The sequence below is a fragment of the Neolamprologus brichardi genome, chromosome 4 (assembly GCF_056152115.1).
Source record: "Neolamprologus brichardi isolate AB-2024 chromosome 4, ASM5615211v1, whole genome shotgun sequence".
In the NCBI taxonomy this organism is placed as follows: Eukaryota; Metazoa; Chordata; class Actinopteri; order Cichliformes; family Cichlidae; genus Neolamprologus; species Neolamprologus brichardi.
This window is the reverse complement of record NC_142107.1, coordinates 26258625-26271182: the sequence shown is the minus strand read 5'-3', so window position 1 is coordinate 26271182 and position 12558 is coordinate 26258625. Positions and strand designations below refer to the sequence as shown.

The 12558-nt window shown below is 45.0% G+C and overlaps 1 protein-coding gene across 1 annotated transcript in view; it reads right to left on the bottom strand.

Moving 5' to 3' along the window:
• The window catches only part of crhr1 (corticotropin releasing hormone receptor 1), a 29415-nt gene that overhangs the window by 3741 nt on the left and 13116 nt on the right, over positions 1–12558 (bottom strand). The window contains exons 2-13 of the mRNA XM_006805240.2: positions 12086–12176; positions 11955–12005; positions 11567–11686; positions 8333–8415; positions 4105–4211; positions 1887–2007; positions 1661–1814; positions 1512–1572; positions 1350–1422; positions 854–939; positions 481–619; positions 98–139 (exon numbers count right to left, since the gene is read on the bottom strand). Coding sequence (XP_006805303.1) covers positions 98–139; positions 481–619; positions 854–939; positions 1350–1422; positions 1512–1572; positions 1661–1814; positions 1887–2007; positions 4105–4211; positions 8333–8415; positions 11567–11686; positions 11955–12005; positions 12086–12176 — 1128 coding nt within the window. The remainder of the gene's footprint in view (positions 1–97; positions 140–480; positions 620–853; positions 940–1349; positions 1423–1511; positions 1573–1660; positions 1815–1886; positions 2008–4104; positions 4212–8332; positions 8416–11566; positions 11687–11954; positions 12006–12085; positions 12177–12558) is intronic.

Here is a 12558-nt window from a genome sequence, read left to right as displayed (position 1 = left end):
GATATGTGAACAGGTAAACAGAGAGATCAGAAGGGTCATGTAAATACGATTCATACATGATGTGAAACCAAGAGGAATCCTGATTAACATGACAAACCTCGCTATTCAGGAAGCAGTAAAACACAGAGACGAAAAAGCCCTGCAGGGACACAGAGAGTCCACAAGTTAGCTAACAGCGACTGATGGGCGGAGGAGCTACAATAGTCCAGCCTAGAAGTGACATCATCAAAGGATGTGTCCATCCACGTTCTGGCTAATAGCTAAGCTAAAGGTTTATGATTCTTTTAGATCAGTCTGTGTAAACTGAGCTAAGAAAGCTCGGTCAGTTTAGTCTTGGACTGAGACCAGCATAGTGAACTGTATTCTGTAAGCTGAACCTGGTCTGACAGCAACAGCTCATGTATCAGTGCTCAGTGACCACACCGAGGCGCTCTGATTAAACTGTGTTAGGCTCCCTCTGGTGTGGGTGGCAGTCTGAACCTGGAAGGACTCAAGGATGGAGTTGAAGTAGATGAAGACGATCCGAGCGACCTCGTCCTCTCCTCCGGGGTTCACAAAGAAAAGCATGTAGGTGATTCCTAACAGAGGCAGCAGCACCAGCGTCGCCTTCACAGCCTTCCTGCAGCATCAGAGCAGCACATTAACCCACACAGGCCTTCCTTCAGCAAACAGGCTAATGCAGCGAGAGGGCAAAGGTGAAGATGACCTCCAAAGAGACATGCAAAGGTGAGGCGACAGCTAACTATCACCTGTACATCACACCTGCTCTCATCTGTCTGTAAGAGCAAACCAATGATTTATTTCTGATCAATCAATCACAAACCCAGCTCACCTTTTACAGGTGTGTTTCTACCTGTATTGAATGGTTTCTGAGGTTGTTGATGCCCTGAGTTTGGTCATCAGGATCCGGACGATGTTGAACAGGAAGACGAAGTTAATCTGAGGAGAAGAAGACTTCCAGGTTTATACACAGCTGGAGCCAAGTTACCTGTGCAGGTGTTTCTGACACACATGTGACCTGATCAGGTTAGAGCTTCAGAGACCACATCACATGACAGCTTGTCAGCTGACGTGTCTTCTCACGTTAAACCGGACCATCTCACTCCTCTTCCTCTCTCGATAAATCATCCTCAGCTGTCTGTAACAAATCTGATATTTCTGAACGCCACCGATTTTTATAGACTTTATGGTTTTTACTGGTTTCTACTGTCTGATGGGGGCTTCAGCACCACTTGCTGGTCAAAGGAATCTCCAAAACATCAGCATCAGTCTCTGACAGAATTTAAGATGGACTGGCTGTGTTTAAGGAGGACTGTAGTGTTTTTAAGGTGGACTGGCTGTGCTCCTACCAGCAGGACCAGGATCATGGGGCCTTGGTAAATGTAGTCTGTATAAACTCCCGCCCTCTTTCCAAACCAGCACCTGTCAATCAAAACACAGTCACATGACTCCTCACGTTCAATATTGCAACACATTATATTTAGCAAGTCTTGTCTGGTCACATGACCTACTTCTCATTGTCGTAGTACAGCTTCCCGAAAGCCCACGCCACGATGATGGGGAATGGAATACCTGCGGACAGACAGAGAGGGAGACGGGTGAGCAGACAGAGGGACAGGAGGACAGGTAGACAGACAGAAAGGGGGACAGATGGACTGACCCCACCCGATGCAGATGAACATCCACTTCCTGAGTTTATCGGTTGAGTAGGTGAGAACGACGGCAGTGTGGAGGTAACAGCCTTCACCAAACATCCAGAAGAAGTTGGTCACATGGAAGTAGTTATAACCTGCCGTCACCAGCCTGCACCACACCTGCAGAGGCCGGAGTCAGCGTCACGGTCAGCATCAGTGTGTTTGTCAGTATGTGACTGTGTGTGTGAGCACCTGGTTTCTCTCGGTAACAGCGGGATTCATTGTTAGCTGGACGATGAACCAGGTGGCGTTCCTCAGGATGAAGGCGGAGATCAGGTTCCAGTGGATGATGTTCCTCAAACAGCGAATGCTCCTGAAACGCACAGACTTGAACTGATCGGCTCCTCCTTAAACACCTCCACACTAATCAGTCAGGTGAGCTTTTCAGGATTGAGCTTTCCGCAGCTTGTTCCTGCTGCGCTCGGTCGTTCTGGATTTCATCATGTTCGCCTTTTTGTTTGTGAGCAGCTAATCTCACAACATCAGACTTTTTCAGAGCAGCATCAGGAAACACCTTTCAGATCATTACTGCCACCTTCTGGTGGTTTTACTACATTACATTTTAACAGGCTTCAATTTGATTTATTTAAACATTATGACGGAATATAGCAGCTGAGACACATTTTCTCTAAACACCGGGTCTCTGTAGCGTTTAAACCCCAAAACACACTGCGCCAAAACATTAGACCACCCAAAGGATCGGGTCCCCCGACAGAAACAGAGTAACATAGTGTACGCTGTTAAGTGCAGGAGGATTGCCAGGATTTATACATCGTCGTTCGCACAGATTAATTCTGATCTTGTGTTACTTAGTAATTAATTACTGGATCACAACTTCAGAGGTCTGTATTACTAAGCCAGGTTTTGGCTTATCCAGATAACTTCAGGGTTAACCTGGGCTTTCTGTAGGTAGTTTATTACTTACTGGGGAAAACTGCCATGGTAACATGTGCTGTGACTCCAACCTTCTCTAGACCTGCTTAGGTTCCAGATTACAGATCAATTGGTATGACATCGCCACCTATAGACCAATCAGATCTCCAGAAAATAGCATCATCATTCCTGGAAAACCCCTCATTACAGTGCACTGTCTTTGTGCTTCCCTGATGATCAGTAAATAATAAACATATTAATTTTTATTCTTTAGGTTTTTGTCTGTTGCCAGCAAACAAATTTACAACAGTTTTTTTCTCTCTAATATCTTATCCTTAAAAAGGACCAGTGCACCTGCTGACCTGAGGTCTGAATTCAGTCATCACCTCTAGCTTTACTCTCAAACCTTGAACAGCAGCAATAAACAGCAATAAAAACTCAAAGTGTCCAGAGCAGGTAATGTTCTCAGTTTCCATATTTTTCAGACTATAAGGTGCAGTATCAATGAACGTATCTATTTTCATACATAAGGTGCATCAAGCGAAACAAAAAGCGACTGACAGCCTTAAGTCTGAAATCTACTTCATAAGCATGTAGCATCCTAACAGCTAGGTGTTACTATGACTATGGTAGCTGTGATGCTCCAACAATCCATCAAGTGGTGCGGCTTCGTACCAAAGTCATATTAAAACATTTTTTGACAGATTTTTGAGTGTAGCACAACCAGAATTCATACTTAGGACGCACTGTCGATTTATGGTCGATAATGGTGTTGTCACAGGATGTGCATGTGGTGTTCTGCTTCATTCAGACATGATACTGAGTCTCGCCACTCTGCTGGAAACATGGAACACACACCTGAACACCTGATCGGCCAATCACATTCATTCACTCTGATCTGATTTCCACGCCTCCTTCATCGGGCTGTGGGACAGGAAGCTACAATGTTTCAGTGGTTCCAGCCATCACCTTGGAAACAAACAGCAGCACTGAGCGTGCTCAGTAATAAGCTATCACCTGGAATTCAAATGCGTGCACTAAATTGATTAAGAATTTTCTGTGGCATGTATCTCACCCTTTTTACCACAATGTTGCATTTTATTTGCATACTTCGCTGTTCTTTAGAGATTTTTTTATCACCATGTTGTAACATCAGGTTGCACTCACAGGGATTATTTTCTGTGGAGGAAGAGTCATGTGACCCACGAAATGCCCCTTTGTGATTGGTCAGATGCCCTCCATGTGAATGTGCAGGGTTAGTGAGTTGATAACTAGCTTTGTGTGAGCGCCATTGTAAAGGTAGGTCCAGATGACGGAAGGATATCATGGGTTTGTTTAATCTTCTTCATGGTACAGTCACCTGCATTACCCTCACCGTCCACCAGGGGGTGGCCCTGTGCTCCTTTCTTTGTGAGGACGCGCATAACTGATCCTTTAACCTGAACCAGGAACTGAAGCTTAACCCTTCAGCTGTCCTCACAGCAAGCATGCGACATGTCTTCAGACAGGTGTACACACAGACAGACAGGTGCATTACCTGAGCCTCATGAAAAGCGTGAAGGCAAGCAGCAGCGCTCCCAGAGAGATGCAGTGGCCCAGATAGTTGATGATGACAGCCACCTGATAGTGAACTTTACTCTTCCTCTGAAACAGGAAGTAGAGCGAGAAAGGACAACCTGTCAGATCTGACCTATGACCCCAGAAACAACCAAGCAGTTCAACAGTTTCATGTTTTCATCTTTATTATAAAAGTCTGAGCTCAGTCTCCCCCCATCATGAAAATGTCTGAAAGAGTAAAACTAGAACAGGTTCAAAGGTCATGGAGAAAAGGCCCCGCCCACTGAGCTCACATTTTTCCTGCTCCTCTAGATGAAGGTACAAAGCTGAAGGGTTATCTTAATCAGTGAAACAAAGGAGGAAAGAGCTTTAAAGAAGTCCCACCCACAGTCAGGTGACCCAGCAAAGGCCCCACCCTCCCATAATCCACCAGCACAAGTATAATGTTCTAATATGTGTAAATGGGATATTTCTTCAATATGTGCTGGAATGAAATCAATCAGCCAATCCATCAACTAGTAAACATTCTTCATAAACAGCTCCCTGAGACTCGACCACAGCATATCTGAGGTCATGTCTTTGACCTTTGATCTCTCTTTGGATCCTATAGTCTTGACCTATAAAAAAATTATTCCCACCTGGTTGGTGAAGGTTTTTATCTGGAGCTGGTGAAGGAGCTCATGTTCTCTGTAGCAGTGGTCCTCAAACTGTGCTATGCATACCACTGGTGGTATGTGGGAGGTCTCCAAAAATGTTTTTAAGATTAAATAAATACCATGTTCTGACTGAGGGATTTAAAATGAAATGAAGACAGAAAACTAAACAGCAGTGACGTTTGTAGGGTTACTGAAGTTTGGATGGGTTAGGAACAAACGCATTTGCATGGCAGGATGCTGTACACGGACTTCAGTCAGGAGAACAACTGAACAACTGAGATAACCCATCCACAATACGAGGTTAGTTTAGGTATGTTTCTGTTCACAGGAGATGCTGAGGTGTAACGGGGGTCATGCCCTTTACAAAATCTATCATATAATCAGTTTACAATCACATCCTTTCTCTGTGTGCATGTTTCCATAGCAACATGTTGTTTTCATTTAGATGATTAAAAATTATGCCAAACGTGTAATCAAAACAACTCTGTGTTTGTGCTGTAATAATAATGAACAGTTATGCAACTTTCCTTTCATGCTCAGCCTCGTTGCACTGTAAACACACACGCACACCTTGCTTGTTAATTACGGTCTGTGATTGACCAGCAGCCAGCTCTTCTGGCCAATCACAGGAGAGCAGGAAATGGGTGACAGATTGTCTCAGTGGGAGATGCTCTCTCCTCTCTCTCTCTCTATCACACACACACACACACACACACACACACACACACACACACACACGCACACACACACAAAGCAGACCACATGACATTACATATGGACTTATAGACACACACATGTTGTTCTTTGTGCCTTTGTGAGGACCCCAGGGAAACGCTGCCCACAGCAAATGGACCAGCTTCCCACCTGGACCTCAAAGGGATCCGCCCCCTTAGTGCTCACACACAGAGGCTCCAGATGGTTCTCGCTCTCTGAGGACTCATTCACACTGACGTTTGCTCACTCATGTTCTCACACTTGTCACTGACTGTGTGTGTGAGAGAGTGTGTGAATCAGGAGGATGCAGAAAACTTGTTAAAATCAAACAAAGGTTACAAATCGATGCTGTGTGGCTGAGAAGTCAGAAATCATGCTTCAGTGACTTCCTGTCACCTGCAAACACCTGAGCTCAGTATTAAGCAGAGTACATCCCAGCTTAACTCATCGGTTCTCATCTCCATGATAACTAAAGCTGCAGAAGTAACCTGGTATAGGTCATGTTCCAGACTAGAGATCAGTAGGTCTGCTGAAGGTTCATGGTGATATGAGGAGCTTGGTAAAAAAATGTCTGGACTTTAAGTTTCTTGAAGGTGTTTCATCCAAGAAGCTTCTTCGGTTCTAAGAGCAAATGATGCAGAGTCACTAAGGGGGTCGCTGACCCACTATTGATCATCTATCTAATCACATGAGCCAAGGTGTGAAAACAGGCGTGGGTCACTACCAGCCAAGGTTGTGACCCCACAACCTCACATGATGGCCCCACCCTATCATGTGATTTCCTCAGGTGAAATGACCCAGGATGTGAGTGGGCGTTAATGCGTCTGGGAAGGATCTCAAATTGGATTATAAGTGGCAGACAGTTGGTGTGGAAGCCCCGCCCTCTGACCAAAGATGGTCGTTCACAGTGGACATAAATGGCTTCTTTCACTCCTCTTTCAAACCATCTGTCTTCTCTGTCCAACATGTAAAAAGTGACCTTTGACCTTTAGATGCAGCTGTACAGCTGAGTCTTGTTCCATGGAAGTGACTCTATGTTGAGGCTGTTTGGTGTCTCCAGTGTAGAGGTCTGAGTACTCCCCTCTTACTGCCCACTCACATCTTGCGTCAGTTGACCTCAGTAAGTCACATGATAGGGTGGGGTTGGGTCTCACAACCTTGGCTGATAGTGACCCACAGCCGTTTTCACACCTTAGTTTGTGTGATTAGACAGATGACTAATATAGGATCAACTTGGGGACACTCCCAAACTTCAAGAAGTCCAGACGCTCTGCTTTCCAAACTCCTCAGATTAGAGCTCAGTAGCTATTTCTGCATCTAGTATGATAATTCCCGAGTTAGATTTACATATGCAGAAAGCAGCAGATGAAATACACATCAGGCTCATTAACCTTTGAAATCCGAAGATGTCCAGCAGTGCCATCGGCTCAGAGCTGGCAGAAACTAGTGAGGCCCAGGTACACCCATCTACTGTCAGGAGAAGCCTGGCCAGAAGTGGTCTTCATGAAAGAGTTGCAGCCAAAAAGCCATACCTCCAACATGGTAGGCCAAGCAACTCAAGTATGCACGAAAACATAGGAACTGGGGTGCAGAAAAAGGCAGCAGGTGCTCTGGACTGATGAGTCAAAATGTGAAATATTTGGCTGTAGCAGAAGGCAGTTTGTTCGTCGAAGGGCTGAAGAGCAGTGCAATAATGAGTGTCTGCAGGCGACAGTGAAGCATGCTGGAGGTTCCCTGAACATTTGCGTCTGCATTTCTGCAAATGGAGTTGGAGATTTAATAATGGTGATCTCAATGTTGAGAAATACAGGCAGATACTTGTCCATCGTGCAATACCATCGGAGAGGCGTATAATTGGACCCTAATGTATTCTGCAGCAGGACAACGAGCCCAGACACACAGCCAAAGTCAAATCTTCAAGAAGTAAAGAAGAACAAGAAGTAGTGGACGTGATGGTACGGCCCCCACAGAGCCCTGATCTCAACATGATTGAGTGTGTCATTTTTTATTATTATCATTTCTGCATACACACACACACATAGTGCCTTGTCTTTGTAACCATTGGGGGGTTTTACGGTGGGAGGTGCTTGTATTGTATTGTGTACTGTAACGATCATGGGAATAAATAGCTGCGAGGGAAGCTACTCTTTGAAGGATTTGGGTTAGAGACAGGTGAGGAGCTGGTTCTGACCAAACTTCCCTTGTTAGCGGGTAAAAAGCTGGTTGAAGATGTTCTGTCTTGTTTTCCGTTCTTCATGAGGGTTACGTCTCTAAACTAGCGGGGCATGTGGAAACACAGACCCAACATATATGTGTGTCATGCTCTGATGACACCAGTATATGAGCCTGAGGCAGACGGACAGACGGACGGGCGGGTGGTATGAGCGTTCTGATGTCATCAGACAACAGTCAGAATGAATCTAAATCCAATATTGATGAGAGTATCAGAGAAGACCATTATCACCCAGCAGACTGTGAACACACACAAAGACACACACACACACTGAAAATGTTTTCCTGTCCCATGTATCATCTGAGGACATAGTCGTCTTTGGTCTGTCAGAGTAATGACAGAGGGTGGGCGGAGCTTTAGCGATGTCACATCGGTACCCTCATTTTGGGCCCAATAACAAACATACGAGTGAAACCTGCACTAACCCCTTTTAAACTGCCACACACTGAGCATGATTTCCTCCTTTAACAGGACTTGTGCATTACTACCAAACATCGTGTTAGCTAATGTTAGCTCCTTAAGGCTCTGTTCGGGTTTACGAGCTCATCGGTAATAGAAACACGGTCAGAGCATATTGATCAGTGATTGGCGTTGGTGCTTCTCACCAGGACGATGATCTCGGTGCACTGGCTGTAGTTTCCTCGAGGCGCCCAGCTGCCGTTCACCTGACACTCTCTGTAGACCCGATCTGAACACAAACATCAATGCGTTACTGTCAGTACAGGTAAAACACGAGTCACAGAGCTACAGGTCAAAAAAGCTGATCCCACCCGTGCTCACAAAGTCTGTTTTTTCTGTCAGCCTGTCCAAGTAATGACAGACATCGTGGCCATTGATCAGTGGTCATTGATCAGTGGTCATTGATCAGTGGTCTTTGATCAGTGGTCTTTGATCAGTGGTCTTTGGTCAGTGGTTGTTGATCAATGGTCATGAGAATTTGCATAATTAAGATTAAGGAACCAATCTCCCAGCCCATTGTTCCTTGAGTGGGCTGGTTTCAGTCATTATGCAAATGTCCTGTTTATAAGATTGGGAAAACCTGCAGTCAGCTGAGACTGAAGAAGTCACCTGGATGAGTGATGAAATGTTTCTCCCATAAAAACGCTACGTCCAGATGAACAGAATCAACTTTTGGAGACTTGCTTTAGAATGTCTCTAACAACCATAAAGTGCCATATCTGGTCCATCTTCTCAACGATTTCCTGGTCATATCACCTCTCCAGCTCTTGAGATATCCACCCTGAAGTCAATTTTCACTGAACTTGGCGTTCCATTGTCAGAAGAGAAACAGGAGGTTTTTTTGGCGTAACCCTTGACAACATTTAGTTCCAGGCTTCTTTGTTCAGAGAAGTATTAATGTCACATTAATTGTATCAATCTCTTCCTTCAAAACTTTCTCCTTGTTCCCTCTTGTGCTAAAGGACTGCTGCTCTTCCTGTTGGACACCTAAACTTTGCTCTGTGCATAATTGCTACCGCAGCATCTAAACCATCAGTCCTTGCCATAATCACTCTGGCAACTAACAGGAATGGCATCACTTTCGTTTTCATGATCAGTTGTCCCACCCTGACTACATTCAGCTCTAAACAGATGTTGCTCCTTCATCTATCTGCATTGGTGGTTATTATGGCAGAAGGTGGTTTTCTTCAAAATCAGCTCATGTCTAAGCCCCCATGGTCTGCTGACCAATTACCTCAACCTTAGTAAAAATTCCAGCACACCTCACCTTCAAAAACTGTTTATCATTGTGTTTATCCACGTTTCTACCAGATCCTGGTTTCTTTCACACTTTCATCAAGTTCTCTCATTGTCTGGAGTTTCTCCTAATCTTTTCTCTGGCCATTCCTTCTGCATCAGTGCAGCAACACCCGCTTCTAGCAAAGGAATCTCTGACCATGGGTAGGCTTGTAATGGGCCGGTCATTACAAACCTACCAATTGTATATTTGCAAGAATCTCCAAGACCTTTGTAAAGCTCAATTCAGTTCAATTCTATTTATATAGCGCCACATCGCAACAACTGTTGCCTCAAGGCACTTCATCACTACTTTTAGGGGGTTTCCTTCTTTGGGGATCCGCCGAGTAGCTGCTGTCCACTATGAGGCCTTCCCCAACCTGCAGCATCAGTTCACAATTCATCATCTATTGTCAGATCTAAATGAGGATGTGCTCTCAGCTAGTGAAATACCCTAGTTACACAAGTAAACCAGCAGTGCTCTAATACGGTGATATAAAATGGTAAATGGCCTGTATTTGTATAGCGCTTTACTACTCCCTAAGGACCCCAAAGCGCTTTACACATTCAGCCATCCACCCATTCACACACACTTTCACACACTGGTGATGGCAGCTACACTGTAGCCACAGCCACCCTGGGGCGCACTGACAGAGGCGATATGGTACTACAAGGTCATTAAGATAAGATCCTGATTATTTAAGACCTTGTATGTGAGGAGCAGGATTTTGAATTCTGGATTTAACAGGAAGCCAAAACAGGAGAAATCTGCTCTCTCTTTCTAGTCCCTGTCAGGACTCTTGCTGCAGCATTTTGGATTAACTGAAGGCTTTTCAGTGAGTTTGTAGGACTTCCTGATAATAATGAATTACAGTCGTCCAGCCTGGAAGTAATAAATGCATGAACTAGTTTTTCAGCGTCACTCTGAGACAGGATATTTCTAACTTTAGAGATGTTGCACAAATGGAAGAACGCAGTCTTACATATTTGTTTAATATGTGCGTTGAAGGACATGTCCTGGTCAAAAATGACTCCAAGGTTCCTCACAGTGTTACTGGAGGCCAAGGTAATGCCATCCAGAGTAAGAATCTGGTTAGATACCATATTTCTAAGCTTTTCAGCGCCGAGTACAATGACCTCAGTTTGATCTGAATTTATTTAAATTAGGAACAGCATTTCATCCACAGTTATTCCCTCTGACATGTCTGCTCCCTGACATCGACAAACCAGCTCAGGTTCTGGATCTGGGTCCTCAGACTCACAGCTCACAAACAGAACTGGACCTCATCATCCATCGATATCTCAATCAATCATTATTAGAGAGAACTGATCAGAATCTGAAGAAAACACAACCCAACTCGACTCCAGTGTAACCATGGCAACTACTGAGCTGTCATCAGGGCCTTACGCCCCTGATCACCCACCTCATCAGTGCACGCTGTGTTTGATTTACATCAGTCTGATCAGATCAATACATCAGTGCCCACAGACAGACGCTTTATTTACATGTTACCCGATCAGATGCCAAATTACATCAGAGGCAAGTTTTTCTGTGTGTGAAACATGAGCTCCAGCTGGTCTCTCACACACACACACACACACACACACACACACACACACACACACACACACACACACAGATGACTCATGCTATTAAGTTCGATTGGCAACCTAAACCTTTAATTAAACAGGATATTTATGCCGCCCACACACACACAGTGGATATAATGAAGACAGTTGGCACAGAAGAAGTCAGCTCCTCCTGGTACGGAGGTGGTGTTGGACGTCACTGAGAACACAGAGTGTGAAACTGTGATTGGCTGACACTTAATTGGCAGCCTCTGATTGGCTGTGGATAAAGATCAGTTGAAGACAATGGAGACAGAGTATATACTGTGAAAAACACGCCCCCTCTAGGAGAGAACGGTCAACAGCTCGTCGTTGCCCCTAAAGGTAAAAAAATAAACAAAAATCTAAATTTATGAGAGAAAAAACTCTGCCTGTGTCTGAGAGAAAGTGTGTAGCTGTGTTCACATTCACACATCAGAAACTGTCTGTGAACGTGTTAGCATGATAGTCTCTGCATCTGAGCAGGTGGCACTTACTGGTGGTGTTGTAGTGGATCCCGTTGAACTGCTCAGGACACGGTCTGGAGACCAGCTCACCTGCTGCACTCCGAGGCCAACAGGTTCCTATCCCATCCACCGACAGGTCACAGTACACACCTGCAAAGAGAGAGCGATGGGTGAGAGGCACAAGGACCTGTAGGGAACTTTACTTCATGAGACTCACCTTTGGTAAATATTATTGAAGTCTACAATGAAAGTTAGAGAATGACTCAAACAGGAAGCACCTCTTAATTTTCCTGTTGGAGTCTTAAACAGTACTGCACAGGTACACCTGAGAGTACAGCCATGGCGAAAAGCAGAGTACCTCATGGTGATCCTGGTGCTGATGTTTGTCAAAAGTCGAAGGTGAGTGTGTGATACAGACCTGAGGAGTTGCTGATGGTAAATGTCTGGTTGAGCAGCACTAAGGTCCTTGCTGAGAGGCAGAACACAGAGAAGGTGTTGGCGCTCCGGTTTCACTGAGCACGTCAAAGGAAATCCCAAACAGGAAGTTACCTGTGAAGTTGGTCGACAGCAGGATCAAAGTTTCGCAGGTTAACTCAGCCGGGGAGACTGGCCCGCTCAGCGCCACGCACACGAAGACCACCTGAAAGCAGAGTTTCGGTTCAGATCGATCACATGACCTGCGGTCGGCGATGATCCAGCTGAGCGGCGCAAAATGCCCAGAGACCGGCCGCCATTATAGGAAAAATCATAAAGCCTTTGAATGAAAACAAACACTGTTGTGACAGTGATGTGCACTGTTCTGATGGTATATATGCATCAATCTATCAATCGTTTGTTGTAAGATTCAGATAATTATTTTTTAAAAGTGAGACATTTTAAATGAGAATAAGAAAGTATGTCTTTGTGCCCCCCTCTCCCTGTTAATGCCCTACCTGCCCCCCTGGCAACACTTTGCTAGACCCGCCCCTGCACAGTTACCAGCTGTCAGCTACTTAGAAAAGGATCCTGGTGTTATTTGTCTC